Source organism: Acipenser ruthenus, chromosome 8 (genome assembly GCF_902713425.1).
Source record: "Acipenser ruthenus chromosome 8, fAciRut3.2 maternal haplotype, whole genome shotgun sequence".
Lineage (NCBI taxonomy): Eukaryota > Metazoa > Chordata > Actinopteri > Acipenseriformes > Acipenseridae > Acipenser > Acipenser ruthenus.
The window spans coordinates 24,475,379-24,502,517 of NC_081196.1; the positions used below are offsets into that span (position 1 = coordinate 24,475,379).

The 27,139-nt window shown below is 38.8% G+C and overlaps 1 protein-coding gene across 1 annotated transcript; it reads left to right on the forward strand.

The window, feature by feature from the left end:
* The first annotated feature begins 1,277 nt into the window (after window positions 1-1,277).
* On the forward strand, window positions 1,278-27,139 carry LOC117407301 (splicing factor U2AF 35 kDa subunit). Its single transcript, XM_034012158.3, has 8 exons — window positions 1,278-1,408; window positions 4,031-4,118; window positions 8,987-9,053; window positions 11,488-11,537; window positions 11,938-12,036; window positions 16,995-17,128; window positions 17,850-17,942; window positions 26,309-27,139. The coding sequence occupies exons 1-8, from the start codon at window positions 1,365-1,367 to the stop codon at window positions 26,445-26,447; spliced, it is 714 nt and encodes a 237-aa protein (XP_033868049.1). The 5' UTR covers window positions 1,278-1,364; the 3' UTR covers window positions 26,448-27,139.

The window sequence follows — 27,139 nt, forward strand, 5'->3', positions numbered from 1 at the left end:
ATTTTGTACCTGTAAATGTTTATTATAAATGAGTATATTTCACATACCAGTACTGTCTTTGTTACTTAGTTCAAAACAACATGTTACTTTTTAATTAAATATCTGCTATCAAAGTAGGCCTTTTTTCTTACAATTCTTACAAATAGCACTTAATAGTACTGTTCATGCCACTATGCACCATACTCTATTCACATGACAATTGCTTAACCTTCAACATCACACCCAGCTTGAGGTGGCAAAGCCCTCACAATGTGCGCTAATATGCAGGTAAAGAAGGGTGTGTGTGTATATTTCACGGCATAGCCTGTGAATGCCTGCTTGTGCCACTCTGCAGTCTATGTTGAAGAGAAATGATCAAGCTTAAAATGATACACAACTTGAGGTGGCACATCCAAACTACCTATGTGACTCCCGCCTTAGAATGTGTGCTACTATTCAATACGTAACTGTGCGACTAAGTAACTAACTTCAGCCTCGAATCGGGAATAAGTAACTAACTCCACCCCGATCCTTCTGTAAAGCTCAGAGGAAGTGTCAGTTTTGGGTTCCAACTAAAGTTAGCTGTGATTGGCTGAACGTGTCGATTTCCTCGAGTGGGCGAGGCTGAGGGGAATGATTGACACTTTGCGCTTGCACAGTTATTATTATTATTATTATTATTATTATTATTATTATTATTATTATTATTATTATTATTATTATTATTTCTTAGCAGACGCCCTTATCCAAGGCGACTTACAATTGTTACAAGATATCACACTATACACATTATGTATTATTTCACATTATACAGATAACATTATTTTATTTTATTTTTTTTACATACTTATTTTTTTCAGTTCAAATAAAACGTATTTAAATAAACTGTGGCGCAAAAGTACACAGCTCAAATAAAGACCTTGCGCACCCTAGCGTAAACTGAATTTCAGTTTAATGGAAGCTGTTCTATTGTACACAGCTCAAATAAAGAACTTCTGAACCTTGGGTAAATTAAATTTCAATTTAAGGTATGCTGTTTTTTGTCCTTGAGTAAATTTAATTTCAATTTAAGTTATGTTGTTTTGTTGTTAATAGATGAGTTTTGTGTTAATAGATGAGTTTGCATTATATTATTACTTTTTGTTACTTTCATCTCACATACTACTAGTGTCTTCGCAGCAAGGAAATGTAAAAAGCAAACCATATATCCTCCATAAAATTCAGTTAAATGAGCGAGTTGGATGGAAAGATCTCTGACTCCTCCCTTCTCTCTGGCACTCCTCCATGATGAGTGAGGTCTACACATTTCTACTTACTTTAGAATCACACGCGCAGATGCGCGGCAGTGTATAATTTGTGACGTAAAAGCGTAACCACAGTTGAAGATGGCGGAGTACTTGGCCTCCATTTTTGGTACAGAAAAAGACAAGTGAGTCGTTTTTTTTGTAATTTACTTCATCAGATGTCCCGAGTAAGCCGTATTGATCAATTGTGATAACGTATATAAATATGCATTTAAAGGTATGTTTTACATTGGGGACGAGGGGGGTTGTGTATGATGAGCCGCAGCGCAAGACTAGGGGTCTGAAGAAATATATGAGCATGTGCGCCTTAACTTTTAACGCTAGCGTGTATACATTTTCGTGTAAATGAAAATTATAATGATCCTTTGTATTGATTTAAACTTCATTACCTTTTGGCTTCAACCGTTTTAAATTATTTATGTATTACTTCGAAGCGATTTGAACCTTGTCGATTGTTCCAACCTGAAATCGCAGGCCACACATACCCTATTGTTTAATTGCACTGTGTTTGTTACGCAAACGTCGAATCTATTTTATCCAAATAAAAAACATAAAACACATTTCTAATTTATTTTGGCTGGTTTATACAAAATAAAATATTTATATTTGTCAACGGCATCTTTAAATTCGATATTTTATGGTACATTCCTTTAAACAGGAAGTCGAGAGTAGTCCTAGTATGAAGTGAACAGTAGTAATGTGTTAACCCGTTGTTTATTTTCTCAGGCTACATTGCAGACATCTGCAATACCGAACCCGTTATTTTGTGGTTGGAATGTTACTTCTTGGCTTTCACAGCAATACTTGGTATTTATTTAAACATGATTGAAACATTTACATTGTCATTAGACACACTGGATATTGACAATCCAAAAAGCTGTTTTGGTTTCCCCAAATATCATTAACGTGTGATATCACAAGAGAAAGTAGGGCGTCTGATTTTAGGGTTTTACCCGATTATATTATGTGAAGATTGGAACTAAGTTTTAGGTTACCAATATTCAGTATAATAATTAGAATTAATTGTAGAGGATGCTGAACTGGAAAATGCTGCCAACCTCTCTGTTGGGTAGATTTTCTATGGAAGATTCCCTGCCCAGAATAAAGAAAAGGAGACTCTGACTTCTGACTTGAGCAAGGTACTTTACCTAGATTGCTCCAGTAAAAACCCAACTGTATAAATGGGTAATTGTATGTAAAAATGTGATATCTTGTAACAATTGTAAGTCGCCCTGGATAAGGGCGTCTGCCAAGAAATAAATAATAATAATAATAATAATAATATTTTTTAAAAACTAAAATGCAATCTCCCGTTAAAAACAGTTGCCACGTCATTTTCAGTAGGCTACTGTTTCGCCAGAGAGCACACGCAGTACAAGTATTGGTGAGAAATAAAATAGGCTACTATTCAAGATAAATAATAATGAAGATGGAGTGTGAAAATGGCGTTTCATCCCTAAAATAGGGTCGGTCGGGTAACCCGAACCACACTTTTTTTTTTTTATTTGGCTTTATTTGTCAGCCAATCGGCACCTCCATCAGGTCGGATGCTGACTTGCAGAGGCGCAGATTATTATTTGTCAGCCAAAGCGCTTTCATTTAGTTATTTTTGTTTTGAATTGCCACAGGTCGGCGACCGCACTGCTCGCACCCCCCTTGGTACGTCCCTGTGCTTAAGCATTTGTTTTTATCTAAATAAAACCTGATTTTCTACCCGAGAATTTTTTTATTCTTTCTTGATTTACATATTTTAAAAAAAAATCCACCTGATTTCACCCGATTTTTTTCATTAAATAATTCTACCTGTTTTTTTTAAAAAAAAAATCACCCGAATTTGGAAAATGTCACCCAAAAATCGGACTCCCTAGAGATAAGGTGTCAGGACACAAGTTTTAAAGGCAGTGCAGATTTTTGGTTTGTTCTTTATTTCTGAATACTGAATTGTTTGCAGTACCAATAAAAACTATTGATAGCATTGTATTGCTGTTTATGATGCAACATGTACTTGGTACTTAAATGAAGGAGTTTGTTACCGTCTCACTTTATAAAATGTCTTTGCTTGCTCTGTCAGGTCGCAATAAGAATGTGGTTGATGAATACAGTAAGATACACTAAAGGAATATTTAGAAATTGAACTGGGGAAACAGTTAAAGCTAAATAAAATTGCAAACATTGTGGCTAATAAAATATTTACTTGCACCATGTGCTAGTTTTAAATCTAACTCCAAATGTATTCATCATTTAGGTTGGCTAGAAACAAGCATAGTACTCTTGTCGGCCTGTTAATAAACTAAAATCTTTCACAGCTGAGCATGTAAATGCCATATATTGATACCAGCTATATCTAAACTGCTTTAGGAATTTGCAACGCCAAACTGGCCCCATGTTGGCTGCAAGTCAGTATCCAATGACTTGGGGAAGCTTCATACAGCCCTATATTTATATCATTCATGGTGAGTGCTAGGATTTCAACTTGCGACTTGATTTTACATCTCATGTTCCACAGTAAGGAAGCCTGGCGTCTCAAACACAGTTCTATTAACTTTTATTTACTTCAAGTATTCTTAGTGTTTTGTTTGCAGGACTGACAAACTGCTGTTTTTTAACTAGTCCTATGATGCGTAATACTAATGCAGTTATATTACATACCAGCAGGGCCACTGCTTGGGCCACGGAAACCTCAAGTGTCTATTTTGATTGGAAATGATTAATTGTTATTGCCTTTGTCATTTTTATTTTCTTAACAGAGTAAATTGTTCATTCTACTTTAAAATCGGGGCATGTCGTCATGGAGACAGATGTTCTAGGTTGCACAATAAGCCAACTTTCAGCCAGGTAAGTTTTTTTTGTATTGTGGAGAGCAATAAATGCCTGCGAACATTTTTGCTTGTTGAATATTCAATTTGTTAAACATTTAATTTAAGAATAAACACCTATATCTGTAGTCTACCAGCTTGGGTGTATCCAATTATATTCAAGTAAATTATGATTATTTTATTATTATTTTCAGGTATTATCTTTGTCAATTTTGTATTATTGTACTGTAAGGCAATGTATAGTACATAATAGCTATACATATAAACCAAAAAAAGGCGTATTCCTTTTTTTGTGATATCATAAAAATGTGTACCCAGATGCTTGCCAGAGATATTGGGGGTTCATGTATACAGGCTGTACGCCTTTAAGAAGAAAGGCAAAATGGAATATCAGCTGAGCCCTTGTCGGCTGATACAAATGCTTCAGTTCAGAGAGGTGCTGTATTAACACCAGCAGAATACAGTAAACCCCAGTTTCATGCAACAGTTGTGATGGTGACCAAACAAGTGCGAGTACTGTTGTGTAAAAGTGGAATAATAATATTTATTAATTATTAATAATTCAAGAAATTTAGAACAAGAACAGCGAAAAACACAAATCCGCTTAAGGTTTGTGTGTTGACATGCCATGTCAACACACAAATAATTACAGCCCCTCGTTAATGTAGCAAACGGCTCAATAATTAAACAAAAAAGGAAGTGAAAAGGTTACCATACCAAGCTGAATTATTATTTTTTTGTGTGTGTGAACTCCAATAAACCAACATTCTCTTTCACCAATCAAATCATAGAGTGCCTAAATAAAGTTTAGAGTCCCACAAACATAATTTTGGTTTGCGTCTTCTTAGCAGCCGCAACTTTTTTTATCGTTGGGAGTTTAAGGACGATGTAATTGCGCAGCAAATTCCCTAGTTAGATGATTAGTTGATAATATCTCTTTAGCCAAAGCAAGCATGCTAATTTAAGACGTTACTTTAAGACATAATGGGGAAGGAGGCTGTGTGGTCCGGTGGTTAAAGAAAAGGGCTTGTAGCCAGGAAATTCCTGGTTCAAATCCTCACTTACTCACTGACTCACTGTGTGACCCTGAGCAAGTCACTTAACCTCCTTGTGCTTCGTCTTTCGGGTGAGACATTGTTGTAAGTGACTGCAGCTGATGCGTAGTTCACACACCCTAGTCTCTGTATGTCACCTTGGATAAAGGCGTCTGCTGAATAAAAAAGTTATGTAGTGTGAGTTTTGTACTAAACCAGGGTCAGCTTTCCCTGCAACAGCTAAGTTTCTCAAACTGACCAGAAAGGTGAAAACAGAACGCTAGAAATACTTGCGACCTGTAATTAAAGTGTACTGCTGAGAGAAAAAAAAGAAATATTTAGGGAATTCAAAATGAAATGTACTGCAGCCTGCCATTCACTAAATTTAGCTCTCGGATTGTGACTCTAATATTTTACATATTTCCAATGTGCTTGCTGTGGTGTATTTAATACCGAAAATAGCAGAACGAACATGCTGCAATTTAAACTTTTGTTTTTGTGAACTAAAAAGGGTAACCTGTAATCCATGAGAGCTGTCTGTTGCATGCTGTTGCATGTTATTTCCCATATTACAACTGTACACAATTTAAGTGCGGTCACTAATTCCACACACATTTTCAGCCAGCCTTATATTCCAGGGTCCTCGGTGCTCAAAGTCCATTATTCTTGTTACTCTTTCCTTGCTGTGAGCAGTGCTGAAATAAAGCTCCTTCATTGTACTAATGGAGTACTTTGTCAGACTACAAGCAGACCATTACTAGTCTAGCACATGCTTAACCCTTAGCGGTCCATTTATTCAGCGCGTGTCAGGCGCGTCGGGTCCAATTTATTTTCACACGCGCAGTTTATTTTAGGCGCCCTGTTTAAAAGTATTTTTTTCACAGTAAAACAGGTTTAAAAGGCACTGCATATCAACAGGACACTCAGAACTGCATCTCCAGCACCGCCCCACCCCTCGTTCACTATATTTTTCAAATAACTCTTAATAATAGTACATACCGATAAATCATCTCTTGATCACTCGTTTTATCACCAAGCAGCTATCTTGTTTGTTTATGTCCGTGTTATCTATGTGATGCCGGATCTATCAGTATTCGTGAGATGCGCCCTTTTTTTTTCGGCTTCTGTCGGCTCCTATCGGTCTCACTCGGCCATTGAATGGTTTTCTCGGCTTTTTTCGGAGAAAAAACGACTAGGGACCTGTTTTTTTGCGTCTCTTTGATGTCGGACTAGGTCCGACATTGGACTGGAAAGGGAAAATTGTGATGTCGGACCAGGTCGCAAAGGGTTAAACCATGTAAAAATGCACCATTTTCATCCTTTCTCAAAGTACCACTGCTCTCCTCTGGCGCTACGTGTCACAGAGATTGGTGCCCCCTACTACCTTGTAAGTGCCACATACCTTAAAACTAATTAAAAACTCTGGTATGGGATGAGTGAAATATTTATATTTACACAATTGCTTTTTCAGTCTAGGCTAACGCGGCACCTGCCAAAACCTTAACTTTAACGTAAGCATTTAATTATTAACCCTTTGCAGTCCATTTATTAACTGCGCGTCAGGCACGCCAGGTCTAATTAATTTTCACACGCGCAGTTAATTTTATACGCGCTGTTTAAAAGTATTTTTTTCACAGTCAAACGGGTTTAAATGGCCCTGCATATCAACAAAGCACTCACTAGGCATCTCCAGCCCCGCCCCACCCTTTCGTTTGCTATAGCGTTCACCTATGTAAGAAATAAATAATAATAATAATAATAGTCGTACATACCGATCGATCATCTCCGGATCACTCGTTTTATCACCAAACTCCTCAATAATGCGATCCAAGTCATTATTTTATTACTATAACATCTGAAAAAAGCTCTGCAAATGTCCATGATAGTCTCTGTGCGCTGACGCACTCAGCCAGCTTGTTTACTATGAACGCCCCGTTATCTGATACCTGATACCATGTATGACTATTCATGAGATACGCCTTTTTTTTTTTCGACTTGTCTCGGCTCCTGTCGCTCCCACTCAGCAATTGAATGGTTTTCTCTGCTTTTTCCGGAGAAAAAACGACTAAACACCCGTTTATTGCGTTGCTATAATGATGTCGGACCCAGTCCGACAAAGGACCTGTGAGGAATAATTGCAATGTCGGACCCAGTCCGACAATGGACCGCAAAGGGTTAATAGTCGTGCAGTGCATTGCAATTAGATCTGCACAAAACTCTGCGCAAACAAAATCGATGCAAAAGTAAATTATTAATCAGACCGTAGGTAAATATAACTTTGTTTTAAGTTGCAGCTTAAGGTACCCTTGCAAACTTGCAGCCTTTCTGAAACCTAGACCTGTTTGGGTAAAAACCTACATATTTACAAAACATGTTTTAAAGAAAAAAATAAATAAAATACATATAAAAGAAATTGACCAGAGCTACAGTATAGAAACTGTCTACAGCAACAAATGGGTTGTGTTGCTGGTGTTTTGTTCACTGGTGGTGGATTGTGGCTTAAGTTTAAACGCATAAGTTTACGTCGACCATTTAGTGTTTTTCCAGAAGTCCCCTTTTTTCTATTTTGAACTATGCATTCCATTGAGCAAGCACATTTTGTTTTAGGTCATGCCATGATTATCTCAAGTGTGCTCAGCAACCCCCAAAACAGTGCACAGACAGCTCACATTGTAAGTCCCACCATTGGATAAATATTTTAGGTTAGGGGTTAACCCTTTGCAGTCCTATGTCAGACCAGGTCCGACATTACAATTTTCCCTTTCCGGTCCGAAGTCGGACCCTGTCTGACATCATCAAAAAGACGTAAAACACAGGTCTGTAGTCGTTTTTTCTCCGTAAAAAGCAGAGAAAACCATTCAATGGCCGAGTGAGACCGATAGGAGCCGAGGGAAGATGGAAAAAAGGGAGGATCTGCGCACCACAGAGATAACACGGCTGTAAACAAACAAGATAACTGCTTCTGAATAAATGGACCGCAAAGTGTTAAAAATAAAATAAAATATCCCCTTTTGAAAGGAATCGGGGTGTTCATTGGTTTTGAGCCGTTTACATAAAGAAGGTGGAAGCAGGGCAAAGTGGGATCGCATCAGTGCTGCTAGTAGGGCAAAACAAGATTATAGTACACACCCTGCACCGCCCTCCCCGAAGTGTGGATTCTCCCGATTTACTGCCAAATTGAATTAATTGTTCAAGAGCTGCTTCTGATTTTTAAAAACAAAAAACACAACTCTTATGCTAGGATGTAGCTCAATTTCAAATTAATTTCAAATTCCATTGATGGGTGATTTTATCATTTCGTGTGCTTGTGCATAAAAATGTTTTAATTTAAAGAAAATGCATCTAAAAAAATATTTCCTTGGTTTGCAAAAGGAGTGTGAAAAGTGTTAAGCCCAGCTAGCAGAGCTGAAGCAAATCCACTTTCACAAAATGCTAAGCAGAACAGGTAAGTGCCACTCTGAATAGACAGTGATAAGTTTTTGTATCCTTTTGTGATGGTGATCTCTCAATAAAACACTTATCGGACTTGTATAATGTGTCTTCCGCTAGATTCTGGAGTATTGCTTTTAGTTTGCATGTGCAATTAAAGGGTGAATATGCCTGCCTTCATTGTTTGGACAGTTTTGAATGTAGGCTATGTGGTTAATTGTTTGGTCAGTACAATAATTTGTGAATTATCATGATCCCTGTTCCTGTACAGCAGCTTCATCATTGTCAGGACAACAGTGGGGATTAACATGTTTTGTTTCAGCGCTCGGCATGCAGCTGTGAGGATCATATGCCCTAAGAAAGAAAAGGTTAGCTGGGAAAAGTAATTATTTTTTTTTACAAAAAATGTTCTTTTGTATTTCAGACCATTGCCCTCTTGAACATTTACCGTAACCCTCAAAACACTGCCCAGTCTGCTGATGGTTTACGCTGTAAGTTTAATCCAGAATTTGTTTGCATAATCCTGCATCATTGATTGTAAATGTTTCTTATTACAAAGCATTACAAATTGCTCTCTAAAGACTTTAAGAGAACAAGACCTGACACTCCTTTAGAATGCAATCCGTACTGCTCTGTCCTCTTAACAGTATGGGTGAGTCTGTATACTGGTTTTGCAGTTTCAATACATTACGGTATTGACACTGTTCCTGTTATTCGTAACCACAAATATCATAATTATGGTATACAATGGTTGATGCTACGTACCTGTTTCTAAGAACAAATTGAAGTTATTCAACATCCTGTACAAGGCAAGTCTCAATTACAACTCTTTCTCACCTAGCTTCACCTTTTAAAAACAAATATAGCTTTGTATGCAGGTGGATTATCATAACTAAAATAAACGTAATACAACTCGCCAGATAGTCAAGAAAAAATGAAGCCCTGCAAAGAGCTGAAGAAGTTAGGTAAAGATACACAGGTTAAGCAGATTAACTTTTATTCAGGCTATCTTCACTGTCAGTGACGTATCATTATGATTTTATTATAATGCTGCCTAAAAGCTACAGTAACACATTTTTGTATGCTTTTATTTTAATTCAGTGTGAACTGGTTACTGTATTTTGATACAGGAAACTCAAGGACACAGAATAAGTTTCAATGTGTAAATTTATTAGCCGAGACAAGCGACTGCAGCAGGAAAGCCTACTTATTCTCAAAGTAGTTTAAACAAGTTATTTAGTTTTCAAAACTTTAGGTAAGTGAAGAAATATTTTTGTACAAAATATAAAAAAAAAAAAACTCTAGATGTGTAATAATAATTAGCAACATCATGAGCATCGTACTTGTGCAGTGCCACGTGAACTGTAGACATAAATCCAATAACATACGTCTTTTTTTTCATATATAATTTAGTCGTCGCCAGTGATTTTTACCCCAGTTTTCTCCCCAATTTGGAATTGCCAATTTTATTAATGGATAGATCTTGATATTTAGAATAATACATATTTAGCAGTATAATTTAAGAACATAAAGTTTACAAACAAGATCTTGCTCGTTTGGTTGTTAGTAGTTTATTGATCCCAGAATCTCATCAAGCAGCTTCTTGAAGGATCCCAGGCTGTCGGCTTCAACAACATTACTGGGGAGTTGGTTCCAGACCCTCACAATTCTCTGTATAAAAAAGTGCCTCCTATTTTCTGTTCTGAATGCCCCTTTATCTAATCTCCATTTGTGACCCCTGGTCCTTGTTTCTTTTTTCAGGTCGAATAGCTTCCCCACATTGTCTACATGAAGACATTTCTGAGTCAACATAAACAGCAAATAACTGCTACTCCAGTTTTAGTTGTCTACTTCCAAACCTTTGTCACGTGGCATCGTTGTCACTGGATATTCATCTCCCAATGTCCAGCATGCTTTTTGCTCACGTGACTAGCAATGCCCTCTTTGGGAGATAAAAATAAGTGAAGCTCTGTCTAGGCATATTTAGATTAAAAGGGAGACCAATTAAAATGTAGGCTGTGCTCTTAAAGTGGCAGTACGGGAGCAGTGTTATTTTATTTTCATGTTTGCCCTGTACATATGTCTGCTTCTGCTGCTGGATCGAGCGTGGAGGTGGTGGTGCCCAGACAAACAACAATGCAAGCGTATGCTAGTAGTGCAGGAAAAGTGATAAAACTTGGCCTGAAAACATAACACAGTGATTATTGAGACCATCGCAACTGACATGCAACCAGTTTCAGTTGTGGTGGAGGATACTGGATTCACAGAAAAAGAAAACCTGTCAATTAAATCGGGTTTACTATTGACGTATTTCTCAGAGTGATTGAGAGACACTTAGGTCAGCCAGGTTGTCCTCGGCTCACCGCACACCAGCGACCCCTGAAGTCTGGCTGGGCGCCTGCGGGCTTGCCTGTAAGCTGCCTAGAGACACCACCAAACTCCAATTAAATACTGTTGTTTCATTCAGTAATTTGGCAACAGTACCAAAAATGAATAACCACATGGAAATACATGTCTGTCTAATAACCTTCCCCCTGTCTGCCCTAAACTTTACTGTTATGAATATATAAATGTTTGAGTTGCAACTGCAATTTTAATCTTGTAAATTTGTTATTTATGCAATACATATATGGCAGGTTTCATAGACCACAATTGGCACTAATCTTGGACTACCTAATTACTTTAGGTAAGGTAGTCCAAAATTAGTGCTTATCAAAAAATTAGCTAAGCTAGTGTTTACCCATGCATTCAGTTGATAGGCAATGAATGGTTTGAATTTTAGTTCAAGATGTAGCTTCATTGCTTTGTATACATATCCATTGTTTATATAGCAATATACTATTTCTAAATAGTAGAAAAGTTGTATTGAAATTCTTGTATGAGTCGTTTGTCAAGTATGTCCATTTATGTTTTTACATTTACCAGGCGCGGTTAGTGATGTGGAGATGCAAGAGCATTATGATGAATTCTTTGAGGTGAGCTGAATGTCAAAACACTTCTTGTATGTTCTTTAATTTTGGGAATTGAGTGTTTACTGTGTATGGAAATCTCAAGTGTAACCATTATGAAGTGAATACAACTTTAACACCAGAAATGCAGCCCTCTTTCATTGTTATGGTTTGGTTTGCAGTCTGATTCCTCCTTGATCCCTTCTATTGGCCAGGCCCATTGTCAGTTAGTCACACTGATATGGAGGTGCCTTGTCTGTCAGACTTGCATTTTTACATGTGCATACAATGGATATACAGTGGATAATGGTGATATTTTTTTTCAAATAGCTGTGGATGTATGCCAATGACAAACTTGTTTTCCTTGTTCAGTGTGCATGCTGTAAGATATTAACATGAATGTTTGTCCTTTTTATTTGTTCTTCAGGAGGTGTTTACAGAGATGGAAGAGAAATATGGTGAAGTTGAAGAGATGAACGTTTGTGATAATCTTGGTGATCATTTGGTCGGAAATGTGTATGTGAAGGTAAGTAATACTGGTAGATTATTATAATAATAATGCTACTTTACTATTGATTCGGTTAAACCAAACCCACAATACTTAACCACTTCAACTCCAGGTGTAAAAATGAAACCCCTTCCCAGGTACCAGATTTTGAAAATAATGTTTTCAAGCCTGTAATTGCTATAAAATGTTAGCATATGATCAATAAAACACAAATAAATGGGGCTTCCGAGTGGCGCATCCAGTAAAGGCGCTCAGTGTGGAGTGCAGGATGTACCCTATATTCTGGACATCGCAAGTTCGAGTCCAGGCTATTCCTTTGCCGACCGAGGACGGGAGCTTCCAGGGGGCGGCACACAATTGACACAGCGACCTCTGTAGTCTGGCCGGGCGCTTGCGGGCTTGCCTGTAAGCTGCCCCAGAGCTGCGTTGTCCTCAGACGCTGTAGCTCTTGGCTGCATGGTGAGTCCGCAGTGTGAAAAAAAACGGTTGGCTGACGGCACATGCTCCAGAGGACAGCGTGTGTTCGTCTTCGCCCTCCCGAGTCAGCGCTGGGGGGTGGTAGTGGTGAGCTGAGCCTAAAAAATAATTAGTCAACCCCAAATTGGGAGAAAATAATAAAAAAAATTAAAAAAATTATAAAAACACAAATAAATGACAAACTGTTTTTCATTAACCCTTTATGCGTCTGTGTAATACATACCCGTGTTCAGTAGAGAAATGTTTTTTTTTTATTTTTTGTTTGAACAATGAAAACAAACTCTGCTAAACAATAATAATCGGTAAACAGTAATTATCAAATAAAAATCAACCAACATCAAAACGTGTACCATTATCGACTTGCTCTGTGCCATTTATTGAAATGTTCAATACAACAGAAGCCGAGGTTGCCTTTGCAACCGCTGCACATATTTCTTGTGTCCTTTTGTTTTCATTTTCGTAGCAGACCCTACACCTTTTGTGGTCTCTGCTTCCTTTATGTTGGAGGGATAGTCACAAATGTGCGTACAGGGCTACTTTGAGCAGATATTGTGATGGATCTCTGCCAGATTCCTGCTTCATTGCTTTGTACCCAGTACTGTGTTCTGATAGTATTTCGTCACAGCACTGTAAGAGGTAATCCAGGAACGGAATCTTACCCTCCCCTGCTGAAAGCCGATACAGCACTCTACTGTTAAGCATCATCCGGGACATGAAGTGGATGCCTAGTTTTTTGAACCAGGCAAGACTTTCTGCTGGGATCATATGGATCGAAGTCCTTATCGCAGGCATCCACGGCTCCCATCAGTTCGTTGTACTTTTCAATGTGGAATGGCTTTTTGAAAAATACTGTTGCTCCTCCAGTAACAACATGGGTCTTTTCTACAAAGCCAGCTGTGTACTTTGTAGTCGGTACATTCACGTCCTGTTTGTCGTGCCACCTCGCCAACAATAAATCAGTTTCTAACAAAACATGCCTGTCTTGTCCAGTTTTTCTTCAGTTACTTCCTTTGGTACTTCTGGTTTGAATAGTCAGAGTGATGTGTGTATTTTGTGTAAGCAAAAATGATGCTAGTCTTGTAGATGTACCAATTATCAACAATAATGTGACACCCTTGGTTCAGTACATGAGCAGCTAAATAAACTACAATCACTTCAGATAAACTGAGTTCACTTGCTTCTGGATAATGCACGGATGCAATTATATTTATCCTTGCCGATGTAAATTTGAAAATTACAGGTGTATCCCCTCAGCCTTTTATCACTGGGACACAGGCAGAAAAGTTTGATTCCGAATCGAGCTCTTGTTGTATTTATGTACTGCCAAAAGTGAAGTCTTCCTTTCCACAAAACAAGTGCCTCATCAATGGCTATATTCTGTTCCGGGTCAACTAAATCCATTGATGTCTCTGAGCATATACAGTGCCTATAGAAAGTCTACACCCCCTTGAACTTTTTTCACATTTTGTTGTGTCAGTGCCTCAGAGTTGCATGCATTTAAATGATGATTTTTTTCCACTTATCTAGACACCATACACCACACTGTTAAGGGGAAAAGAGTTTTTATTGAGAAAAAAATATATATTAAATACAAAACTGAAAGATCATAATTGGATAAGTCTCCACCCCCCCTGAGTTAATACTTGGTGGAAGCACCTTTGGCAGCAATTACAGCTGTGAGTCTGTTAGGATAGGTCTCTACCAAATTTGCACACCTAAATTTGGCAATATTTGACCATTCTTCTTTACAAAACTGTTCAAGCTCTGTCAAGTTCCTTGGGGAGCGTTGATGGACAGCAATCTTCAAGTCATGCCACAAATATTCAATTGGATTTAGGTCGGGGCGCTGATTGGGCCACTCAAGGACATTAACCTTTTTGTTCCTTAGCCACTGCAGTGTAGCTTTGGCTGTGTGCTTTGGGTTGTTGTCATGCTGAAAGGTGAAGTTCCGTCCCAGCTTAAGCTTTCTTGCCGAGGGCAGCAGGTTTTCCTCAAGGACTTCTCTGTGCTTTGCTCCATTCATTTTCCCTTCTATCCTGACAAGTGCCCCTGTCTCTGCCGATGAGAAACATCCCCATACCATGATGCTGCCACCACCATGCTTCACAGTAGGGATGGTGTTCTTTGGGTGATGCGCTGTGTTGGGTTTGCACCAAACATAACGCTTTGCATTTAGGCCAAAATCGTCGCACCACAAAACTTTTTGCCACTTGGCTACAGAATCTCCGGAGTTTTTTTTGCATACTTCAAACGGGATTGAAGGTGGGCTTTCTGGAGTAATGGCTTCCTTCTTGCCACCCTACCATACAGGCCAGATTTGTGGAGTGCTTGGGATATTGTCGCATGCACACTTGCCAGTCTTGGCCATGAAAGCCTGTAGCTTGACACCTTGGTTGTATCTACAGCTTTACAGCTATTTTTTGTTCAGAAACAAAGTCAAGCATGCAGTCTACTGACAGGGCTGCGTTTTATAAGATCCCCAGACAGGCTTCATAAAGGTAAATATGCGCTTCATAAACATTCTATATTTATTATAGGTATATAATCAGCAGATGATTCAGAATCGGAGGCAGAGCCACAATAAATGTGTTTAAATTTAAAGCAAATTGTAAAATTGTTGAGATACTTGTGTTGGAATATTGTTTCAAAATTGTACAAGACAATAAAAATATTATTAAAGGGTTATTGTGTGGCCTAAGGTTTCTCGCTGATAATTTACACTCTGTCAAAACGCTATCAGTATCTAAAAAGCTTAGAGGGAATGCTGACGCATGCGTATATCTCAAAATAATGCCAATGGTGCTTTAATGCAGCATGCAAATAGTGTTTGGTGCCTAAATGCCAATCAGTGGAATGTTTAATATGAAATAAACTTGATTTATACTGCGCTGCGAGCGCACGTGAATAATATATATTTTTTTAATCCCACAATATCGCGATATGGAAATTATTGATATCTGTTGAACGATATCATATCAAAATATCTATTGGTGCCCACCCCTAATATTTACCTTTTGGCCCATACAAAAAAGTCGTATTGCACTTTTGTGACGTCAAAACCTTCTCTGTCAATCCAGATTAGCTCGAGCAAGCGCCCAGCTGACGCCGTATTCTACTTTATTATTTTTATTTACCAGTCCGCAATGTGTTTGGCTGTAATCAGATTAGTCTTTACTCTCTGCCTGAGTGAATGACTTAATCTATTGTTTTCAATCAGCCTTTTGAAGGCTGGCGCCTGCTTGCCAGCTGCACTGCTTTGGTCAGTCAATTAGCGTTAGGACTAGTGAAAATAAATACCAGAGACCGTGGAGTTTTACAACACAACAAAATATGGCGTTGATGTTTTGGATCAGATGGCACGGAAGTATTCCATGAAAGCTGGCTCTTGACACTGGTCTGTTCAGGTGTTTTACAATGTATTGGACCTAGCAGCCATCAACTGTTGGGTACTTTACAAAGAATGCACGGAGAAGAATTTACGAAGAAGAGAATATATTTTACAGTTAGCACAGCAACTTTGCAAGAAGCATTTGGAACAGGGGGAAGACTGCCAAGCGTGTACCCACAGCTGAAGCTGGCAACCCCGCTGAGAGCCACAGAGGTTGGCAAGTGCAATAAATAAAACTTCGGGCAGCTGTGCCCTGTGCAGAAAGGTGGCGTGGAGAAGCGCATTATCTGTGTTGATTGTGAACAGCCTTAGACTCAAGGTAAAGGAATACCCTTTGTCAAAGAAAAATAAATTACTTTATTTTTTATTTTTTTATATATAACTTCTTGTGTTGTGCGCTTCTGTAAAATGTATTTTTCTAAGTTTATTTATCTATGTTCAGTTGCTTTTTCTCATCTGATAATAAACCAATTGCTGTTAGTTAAATGTATTGCTGTCGTTTCAGTTTTATAAATATGTATGTTATAAACCGATGTCTGTTCAGATGTTTATTTACATTTTCTTGTTTTGATTAGTAAAATAAGTGTGTGTGTATAATTATAAATATATATATATATATATATATATATATATATATATATGCGCGCTTCGGTTGTTCAGTTGTTTGACATGCTCAATAAAAAAAAAAAAAAAAACTAATTACATCTGACTGTTTCTCCTTTTGTTATACTATTCACAGTGTTTTGAATACAGCCGTCAGAAAGACTGCTGCGGGGCTTCTAGGTATGGGTATATCTCCGGTCCTTCTAATGTTAACAGTCACTGCAACTGTAATATTCATGATGCTGAACTCTATAGATGAAAGGAATGTTTAAGGAATTTTGATTCCTTAAAAAAAAAAATCCATTATTTGTCAAAACAGTCCCATGGTGGCTCCAGTTTTTAGTAACACGTCTTAAGACATTCACTTAGTTACTTTTGGGGTTAGTCAAGCAAAAACACCGTTTATGGGAACAAATCTATAACAAAGAACTGCCATTTTAACATTGTGGTTAAACATTTTCTTAATTTCAAGTTGCTTGAAATGCAATTATTGTTTTTATCTTTGCAGTTCCGCCGAGAGGAGGATGCTGAGAAAGCTGTGATGGATTTAAACAACCGATGGTTCAACGGACAGCCTATTCACGCTGAGCTTTCGCCTGTGACAGACTTCAGGGAAGCCTGCTGTCGCCAATATGAAATGGGGTAAATGGCATGGCTTGTTTTCCTAGACGATTTTCGGTTGCTAGAAACTTTCTGTTTTTTTTTTATTTTTTATTTTTAAATATAAATTTAGTCATTGCCAATTCTTTATTTTCTCCCAATTTGGAATCGACAATTATTTTATTATGCTCAGCTCACCACTACCACCCCTGCGCTGACTCGGGAGGGCAAAGACGAACACATGCTGTCCTCCGAAGCGTGTGCCGTCAGTCAACCGCTTTTTTTCACACTACAGACTCACCATGCAGCCACCCAAGAGCTACCGCGTCGGAGGACAACGCAGCTCTCGGGCAGCTTACAGGCAAGCCCGCAGGTGCCCGGCCAGACTACAGGGGTCGCTGGTGCGCGGTGAGCCGAGGACACCCTGGCCGACCTAGCCCTCCCTCCCCTCGGGCAGCGCTCGGCCAATTGAGCGGCGCCCCCTGGGAGCTCCCGTCCTTGGTTGGCAAAGGAATAGCCTGGACTCGAACTCGCGACGTCCAGACTATAGAGGCATCCTGCACTCCACGTGGAGCACCTTTACTGGATGCGCCACTTGGGAGCCCCCAAACTTTCTGGTTTTACTGCTACTTTGTGTTTTTGTCAAAGGTACTGAAATGCTCATCTTGCCACTGAAAAGTATTTTGATGGTAAATGTTCACACTTATTCAGTGCATTTTTCTTGAAGTTTCTTTGTCTCATGACATCTTTATTTAAATTACAGAGAGTGCACCAGAGGTGGGTTTTGCAACTTTATGCATCTGAAGCCTATTTCCAGGGAGCTACGTCGGGAACTGTATGGCCGCCGTCGGAAAAGGTAGTTGCATTTTAAAACTTGAGGTTCCCATGCTGAGGGTAATGATCTTGTTTTGCTTCATGAGCTAGCTTCCCTTATAGCTGAAACGTTACCCTTTGGAAAAAGTAACCAGGTAAGCTTCATAACGTGAAATAAGCTTTTTATATTTTGGCTTGTAATGGTCTTTTATAAATGTAGATTTATTTCACAAGTGAAACCACAGTGTGACGGTTCCATTTCATTTTCAATTCTGATGCATTACACAAGCTAGTAATTTTATGAAAGTTATTAGAAAATAAGAACATAAGAAAGTTTACAAACGAGAGGAGGCCATTCAGCCCATCTTGCTCGTTTGGTTGTTAGTAGCGTATTGATCCCAGAATCTCATCAAGCAGCAGCTTGAAGGATCCCAGGGTGTCAGCTTCAACAACATTACTGGGGAGTTGGTTCCAGACCCTCACAATTCTCTGTGTAAAAAAGTGCCTCCTATTTTCTGTTCTGAATGCCCCTTTATCTAATCTCCATTTGTGACCCCTGGTCCTTGTTTCTTTTTTCAGGTCAAAAAAGTCCCCTGGGTCGACATTGTCTATACCTTTTAGGATTTTGAATGTTTGAATCAGATCGCCGCGTCGTCTTCTTTGTTCAAGACTGAATAGACTTAATTCTTTTAGCCTGTCTGCATATGACATGCCTTTTAAACCGGGGATAATTCTGGTTGCTCTTCTTTGCACTCTTTCTAGAGCAGCAATATCCTTTCTGTAACGAGGTGACCAGAACTGAACATAATATTCTAGGTGAGGTCTTACTAATGCATTGTAAAGTTTTAACATTACTTCCCTTGATTTAAATTCAACACTTCTCACAATATATCCAAGCATCTTGTTGGCCTTTTTTATAGTTTCCCCACATTGTCTAGATGAAGACATTTCTGAGTCAACATAAACTCCTAGGTCTTTTTTTCATAGTTCCCTTCTTCAATTTCACTATCTCCCATATGATATTTATAATGCACATTTTTATTGCATGTAATACTTTACACTTTTCTCTATTAAATGTCATTTGCCATGTCTGCCCAGTTCTGAATGCTGTCTAGATCATTTTGAATGACCTTTGCTGCTGCAACAGTGTTTGCCACTCCTCCTATTTGTGTGTCCTCTGCAAATTTAATAAGTTTGCTTACTATAACATAATCTAAATCATTAATGTAGATTAGGAATAGCAGAGGACCGAATACTGATCCCTGTGGTACACCACTGGTTACCTCGCTCCATGTTGAGGTTTCTCCTCTACTCAGTACATTTGTTTTCTACATGTTAACCACTCCCTAATCCATGTGCATGCATTTCCTTGAATCCCTACTGCGTTCAGTTTGAGAATTAATCTTTTATGCAGGACTTTGTCAAAAGCTTTCTGGAAATCTAAATAAACCATGTCAAATGCTTTGCAATTATCAATTGTCAATGTTGCATCCTCAAAAAAGTCAAGCAGGTTAGTTAGACACGATCTCCTTTTCCTAAAACCATGCTCCCAGGATATTGTTACCATATAGGTAATTTTCCATTTTAGATCTTATTATAGTTTCCATAAGTTTACATATAATAGAAGTCGGGCTTATTAGTCTGTAGTTACCTGGTTCGGTTTTGTCTCCCTGTTTGTGGATCGGTATTACGTTTGCAATTTTCCTGTCTGTCTGTCAGTACAACCCCTGTGTCAAGAGACTGTTGCATGATCTTGGTTAGCGGTTTGTAAATAACTTCTTTCATTTCTTTGAGTATTATTGGGAGGATCTGATCCGGCCCAGGGGATTTGTTTATTTTAAGAGCTAGTCCCTTTTAACACTTCTGCCTCTGTTATGCTAAAGTTATTTAAAATGGAGCAGGAACAGGTTGACATGTGAGGCATGTTGTCCATGTCCTCCTTTGTAAAAACCTGTGAAAAGTAATCATTTAATATATTTGCTATTTTTTTAATTCATCTATGATTTTGCCATTTGTGTCTTAGACATTTAACCACCTCTTTGAATGTTCTCTTGCTGTTATAATATTGGAAAAACATTTTGGAATTGGTTTTAGCCCCCTTAGCAATATTGATTTCTATTTCTCTCTTGGCCTTTCTAACTTCCTTTTTGACTTGCGTTTGCAGTTCCAAGTACTCTTTCTGTGTACTTTGTTTTTTGTCCCTTTTAAACGCTCTGTAAGTGCCTTTTTTCGCTGAATATTTTTTTTAATTGATCTATTAAACCATTTTGGCCATTTTGTTTTAGATTTAGATTTGTCTACTTTTGGGATGTAATTGTTTTGCGCCTCTAGTACTACATTTTTAAAAAACAACCATCCTTTTTCTCTGGATATTCTCTATTTTACTCCAATCTACTTCTGTTAGTCTCTGTTTCATACCTTCATAGTTTGCTTTTCTAAAATTGTAAACCTTAGCTTTAGTTATTACTTTTGGGGTTTTAAAAAATACTTCAAATGAGACCATGTTGTGGTCTGAGTTTGCCAATGGCTCTCTGACCTCTGTTTTAGTTATTCTGTCTTCGTTATTTGAAAAGACTAAATCAAGGCATGCTTCCCCTCTAGTTGGTGCCTTGACAAATTGCGTTAGGAAGCAGTCATTTGTCATTTCCACCATTTCAATTTCGTCTGTCGTGCTCCCCACGGGGTTCTCCCATTTTATACGGGGGAAGTTGAAGTCCCCCATTAGTATGGCTTCTCCTTATCTACACGAATTTCGAATGTCATTGTATAACAGATTATTTTGCTCAGCGTCTGAATTTGGCGGTCTATAGCATGCTCCTATTATTAAGCCATTTGAATTTGTGTCCATTATTCTGACCCATATTGATTCTGCATTGTTTTCTTTGTCCTGATTTTAACACCTGGGCTTCAAGACTATTTCTTATGTAGAGTGCTACCCCTTCGCCTCTTCTGTCCTGCCTGTCTTTCCTATACAGTGTGTACCCACTAATATTATATTCGTCTCCATCACTCTCAGACAACCAAATTTCTGTAACACCTATCACATCGTAGTTACTCGTTAGTGCAGTAGCTTCAAGTTCTAACATTTTGTTTCTGAGACTTCTAGCATTAAGATAAATACATTTAATAGATGTCTTACCTGAGTTGTTGCCCTTCTGTTTTTTTGTTTTCTTCCTTTCTAGTTTAAATGCTTCTGGACCTCCTGAAGGATCCTTTCTCCGTGTAGATTGATTCCCTTTCTGTTTAAGTGCTGTCCGTCCCACCTATATAGATAGTCCTTGTTGTAGAATGTGCTCCAATGTTCAAGAAAGGTGAAGCCTTCCTGTGTGCACCACGATTTCAGCCATGCATTTTGATTTTGTATTTCCAGCTGTCCATATGGTCCTTTGCAAGGTGCCGGCAGTATCCCAGAAAATACCACAGTTTTGGTCTTGTCTTTTAATTTCCTTCCTGGCTCTCAGAATTTGTTGTGCAGGGATCTTGGCCTGTCTCTTCCAATGTTGTTTGTAATGATGTGGACGACTACTACCGGGTCGTCTCCTGTTCATTCTAGGAGCCTGTCCATGTTCTCAGTGATGTGCGTGCCAGAGGCTCCTGGAAGGCAGCACACTTGTAGTAAGGGGGTCCAAACTGCGAACTGAACTTGCTGTGTTTCTCAATGTGGAGTCCCCAACAATCATGACCTCCCTTCTTTTTGCTGCCTGGCCAGCACTATCTATAGGGTCCTGGATGTTGTTCCTTTCGTTCTCTTGATGTTGGTTTTGGTCATCTAAATGTTGAAGTGGCTCAAATTTGTTGGATGTTTGGATTTCTGGTGGTTGTGCTTGACGAAGTTTCTTTTTTTCCCTGCTTCTGCCTATCTGAACCCAGCTGTTTCGACACTCTTCCATCTCCCTGGTGGCTTTCAGTCTGCTAGGGGTGCAGACTTCCATGAATTGTGGGTGTGTCAGCTCCTCAAGCTCCTGTTGCTGTCTCATTTCCTCCAGCTCCATTTCTAAGACTTACTCGTTGAAGCAAGTCCTGGATCATGCGGCACTCTACACAAACTTGGTTGAGCTCCTTTCCCTAATTTGTATAACACTTGCTACTTGCACAATTATGCATTGGTGTACAGGGGTGTGGTACTAAAAGTGGTTTAGAAGCAGTACAGAATCCAAAGCAAAATTTGGCTCATCACACCTAAAAGACACTGCTGGTCCAAACCAGAACTGGCTTTCGTTGGAAACCAGGTATATTTTGCCAACAGAGATTCAACTATAGACCTAACTTTTAGGATGATTTGGTTTGAATCTATGTTAAAGGTTCATTTTATTTATTTTTGTCCATTATTTGTCAAAACATGGTCCCATGGTGGCTCCAGTTTTTAGTAACATGTCTTAAGACTTTACTGGGATGCCTCCAATGTAACAATATCCTGAATAAGCAGCTGTGTAAACAGGCTGGCTGTAATGGTGACGTCAGGCCAGAAAGAAACACACAGACAGGCAGTACTGGCAGGTGAAACTGAGACGCTGCGGTGCTCAGTGAGTTTAATAAACACACCGAAAATAAAGTGTTGAACAAAACAGAACATGGCACTTGAGACCAAAATATAACAGACGAACAGACACTAACAAACGGCACGAACACAAAACAAGTACGGTGCTGGTGCTTCCAGCACTCGTTGTTGTCTCGCTCTCTCCCGTTCTTTCGCCCTGAACATACAACCCCGAGTGAGTGCTTCATGCCTCTATATATACAGCTGTGCCGAGATTCAATTACTAATTAATTATTCACTTGAATCTCGGCATGTGAACTAATTTGTGCAATCCCGTGCTCGCATACTATTACATACTTTAAATGCACGTGAAGTGTTTGTGCAATCCCCGTGCCTAAATACAACTATATATTTTAAATCACTCGTGCTTCATAGACCCATTTATATCCCGTGCAGCAATATCTATACACCAACATTAACACTTCACTTGTAACACAACACACACATGGGCGGGGCTCACTGCCACAGGCTGTCATTTATGACATGCACAAGAAAGGATTTCTAAATTTAAGAATTTTTAAAGAAAATTAATGACATTATGAATATATGTTAAATGTTTCTTTTGTAATTAGTCAATGTTGAGCCTTTGACAAATTATTTTTATTCCTAAACAAATTGCTGTCTTTTCTCCATTTAAATGTTTCACAATGAAATCGCATCTACCACAAGGTAATGTGTTATCACCTGTGATGTTAACACGCAAAGTCTTTTTCTCTGTAAAGCGATCTCTCCATAATTTGAAAAGTATCCCAATTAAACAAAGCATTGGGAAGAACCGTCTGCCAGTGTTTTGTCCCATTTAAGCAGAAATCACGATTTTATCAGTGTACCAATTTCAGCAGTCTTTCATAAATTCCCGCCTGGCATGGCAAACTCAATTTTAAAATTGAATTCTAAAGAAACAAATTTTGCAACTCTCAATGTAAGCATTTCAATTCCTTTCATATTACATAATATAATTTCATATAATTATCATATTTCTACAAGTTTACCATTGTAAAAGCAATATTGAAATTAGTCCCCGAGTGGCTCGCCTGGTAAAAGCACAGCTGCATGGTGTACAGGGCGAGTTGTGCAGCGCAGGTCCTGGCTGTGCGGAGTCGCTGGGTATTCTGAAGGGAGCATTGCATTGACCGACGCTCCCGTGGGTTAGGGAGGCAAAACTGGCAGTGACTGTTTCTTCTCATCACGCTACAGCGAACCCTGCTGGCCAGGTGCCCAGCGAGCTCAAAACCCACATGCAGGGCTGACCTTTGTCCTCCAGATGTCGGTTGCTTGTTGACATCTGCTCTTGAGTACCTTGGTGTAAAAGAGGAAGCTGGATCGGAAGATGTCCACACCACATTCGGTTCTCCTGAACTGTGTGGGGAATTGCTATGGTGAGGGGGTAAAATAATTGAACATTCCAAATTGGGGAGAAAATAGGGGGTCAAATAATTTGATGTAGTAATAAAATTAAAAAAGCAATATTGAAACATCTCAGAAAAAACTGGACAGGTTTGCCATCTTGCCCAGCTAGTAGCCTTGGCTGTCAAGTATTCTGTATTGTCCACCAATAAGTTGGGGTGGGTGATTTATACCTCAAAACATATATCCTAATAATTTATTATTTTTTCCCCAACAATAGTAAATTACTGTGGGTAAACCTGAAGGGATTTTCTTTCACAGTTTAACTTATTGAACCTATAATTATACTCAACATAACCAACTTCACCACATGCTAAAATAGTAAAACAGATAGCTGTTTCATATTGCCTTGCTTAATATCATACCCTGTTTATTACCCTCGCCATGCACCATAGGTTCTTTTTGAGAAATTACCTCTAAATATTTCACAAGCCTGCTTATTGTCATGTTTTGTGTGGCCTGTCAAATGACGGAGATTTCCGTGATCGTGAAAGAATGCTGCGTGGCAGGGCATTACTAAGTAACCACAAGATACAATTAATTTCCAATGCAACTATAACCAATAATCATCTCGGCTGACAAATTGACTTTTTGAGCAGCCTATCTAATGCTGCATGGGTGGCCTTAACGGGATACAGTTCAGTTACAAAACAGTTTTAACACAGACACACTGTTCTCTGGCTTATGCACCACAATCAATCACAAGAAGTAAATGCAGCAGTGGTGTCAGAAAAGCTATTCCAAGTATTCCAGGACTTCCTTTTTACCTCTTTCATCCAGTGTATGCGTGAGATACTGGAAGAGCTCTTGACTTCTCGAGACCAAGGGTGTTGGCGATCTCATGGGCTCTTGGGTTATTTGATACTATTCAAATCTTGTCAACGTCCAACTGCTGTATAGCAGATATGTCCAAAACCACAATGTCTGTGTTCACAGAGTGCACCATTATCTTACTGCATCTGCTATATGTACAAACATTCTTGTGTCCGCGTCTTCGAGTACATAAGTTACCAGGAATATGTACAGAAGAGTACCCTTCTCCAGATCCCTTTGACTCTCTTTGCTGTTGCTTTTAGGCTGTCCTTATAGGTATCCCACACAACATTGGTTCTACTCACATCCTGCTGCTGCTGCTTTCGAATGTAAGAAGCACAGCTAAGGTCATAGTCTGGGAACGTCTTTGCTTTACCTGGTCTGGAAATCTCTGCCCTGTCAAGTGCAACCGCCTCGGGAAGAAGCTTATGTATGTAAAGGAGAGACATCCAGGCAGACTATAAGGTTGGACTTTGTTCCCAGATGAAGTTGTCCCAACTTTGAGAGAGAGGAGGATGGAAAGGCTGATTTATCATGTTTTCAAAAATTAGTCTGGATCTCTCCTCTTTCTCATAAAGCTGAGAAGTAATTTTAGCAGCCAACTTGAAAATGACCAGACATAATTTGTGGTGGCAATGCCCACACATCTGACATTTTAAGTACATTTCTGCTGAATTTTGGTACTTTTATCACAAAAAGAGCAATACTTACACATCTACTTAACTAAAATAGGAAGTTTTGGGGGTTTTTTGGGCTAAAAAAAAAAAAAAACTCCATGCAAGTGATCTGAGAATGTGATACCTGTGAGTGACAGCTGCAACACCAATGAAGCTCTATCTTAAATGTGAACAGCCTATCAATCAAGCTGTGTAAGTAAGCAGAGACAAGTCAGGTTTGCAAAGGTCAGGAAAGAAGGGGGACGCATAACGCAAAATCGAATGTGACAGATGGCAGCTACCCAAAGACCACTAGCAATGGAGGCTGCAAAGGGGTACCATAATTGAACAAATGGGTCACATGATTATTTCACTGGAAACTAACTAAACCCCTTTTTTTTTCTTTTTTTTTTTTGGTGAAATCTTTTAACTCGCGAAGGGTGGTGTCACTTTCTAGGTAAAACTAGCCTGAATAAATATACTTGAATGCAGCTGATCTAAAGTTCTGGAACCTCATACAGAAAAGTGAATGTGTGTGTGATTCTATTTAAGTTACTGGTAGGTCTTGAATTTATTGGGTAAAGTGGGAAAAAGTTTCAGAATTAAATATCTAGTAGCCCAGAAATGTTAATGTTGACTATTCTATTTGTTCAGTGTGTTCATAAAGTTTATTCAAAGCTTGCTGCCATTGATAGATAAGAGCATAATACCTGTTGCTGTTATGTGTTATAACAAAGATGCTGGAAGTGAACAGTTTTGAATCCCATTGTTCTAGAACTTGTCATGGAAACTGGAGACTAGTTGCTGTTGTGATTTGTGTATAGACGCTGACGGACTGGTGTACCATATACCAGTATATCGATTTTTAAAATGTGATATTCATGCCGATATTAACAATAATACTGGTGTGTCGACCAACTCTACCTATAAGGGGTATTGGGTTTAATGAGTTTTGGGCTTTGTGTATTAAACTTGCACCTGCTTTTGTTTTGTCAGACATCGGTCTCGCTCAAGGTCCCGTGAAAGGCGTTCGAGGTCCAGAGATCGTGGTGACCGAGGAGACCGTGGAGGCAGAGGTGGTCGTGATCGTGAACGACGGAGATCTAGGGATCGTGAGAGATCAGGTCGATTCTGAGAAGTCAGGAGTGTTTCTCCACCTAGAATATGTTGTCTTACAATTACCAAAATGTTCAGTATGTTGGAATTGTAACTTTTTTTTTTTTTTTTTTAAAAAGCTTGCATTCTCAATAAAAACAACTTTGTAGTGATTCCATACTGTGTGTGTGGTTTCTCCCTTTCCCCTCCAGTGGGAAAACTATGGATCTGTCTTCTGTGATTCTTCATGTGTATCGTGCAAGAAACTTAAGTGACAGTTATTTTACAAAGTGTTTACAAACCATTTGATCTGATATTCCCCTTAGACTGCCCCTGGGGATGCACGGTTTCCTATTTCTAGTAGTTCTGTACATTTTAACCTTAAGCCATAGATAAACACCACACACTCTGAGGTAGTGTCTTTACAGTTTGTATTAATGTTGGTACACAGCTGTGTTTTTTATGATTCAATATAGTTACAGATGTCCAATAAGAATGAATGTTTCCAGCTCTATAAATTGTTATATGAAGCCTATAAATTCCTGTATTTTGAATACATTAATATTTGTGGTTGTTAGTGGCAGCAATATGCGCAAGTGTGTTCATGTTTTCTCTTACGCAGTTTTGTGAAATGCTACTGTACAACATTTTAACTGATATTTTTACAACTTTAACTGGTCTCCCTTTGTCAGTTAAAATATTTAATCACATGATTAAATGTTAAATACATCA

Bases quoted from the DNA above. Each gene is read 5' to 3' on its own strand.
- LOC117407301 (XM_034012158.3), top strand. From the start codon at position 1,365: ATGGCGGAGTACTTGGCCTCCATTTTTGGTACAGAAAAAGACAA. The intron at 9,054-11,487 runs GTAAGTTTAATC...TACATTTACCAG, and splicing joins GTCTGCTGATGGTTTACGCT to GCGCGGTTAGTGATGTGGAG. The intron at 17,943-26,308 runs GTAGTTGCATTT...TTGTTTTGTCAG, and splicing joins TATGGCCGCCGTCGGAAAAG to ACATCGGTCTCGCTCAAGGT.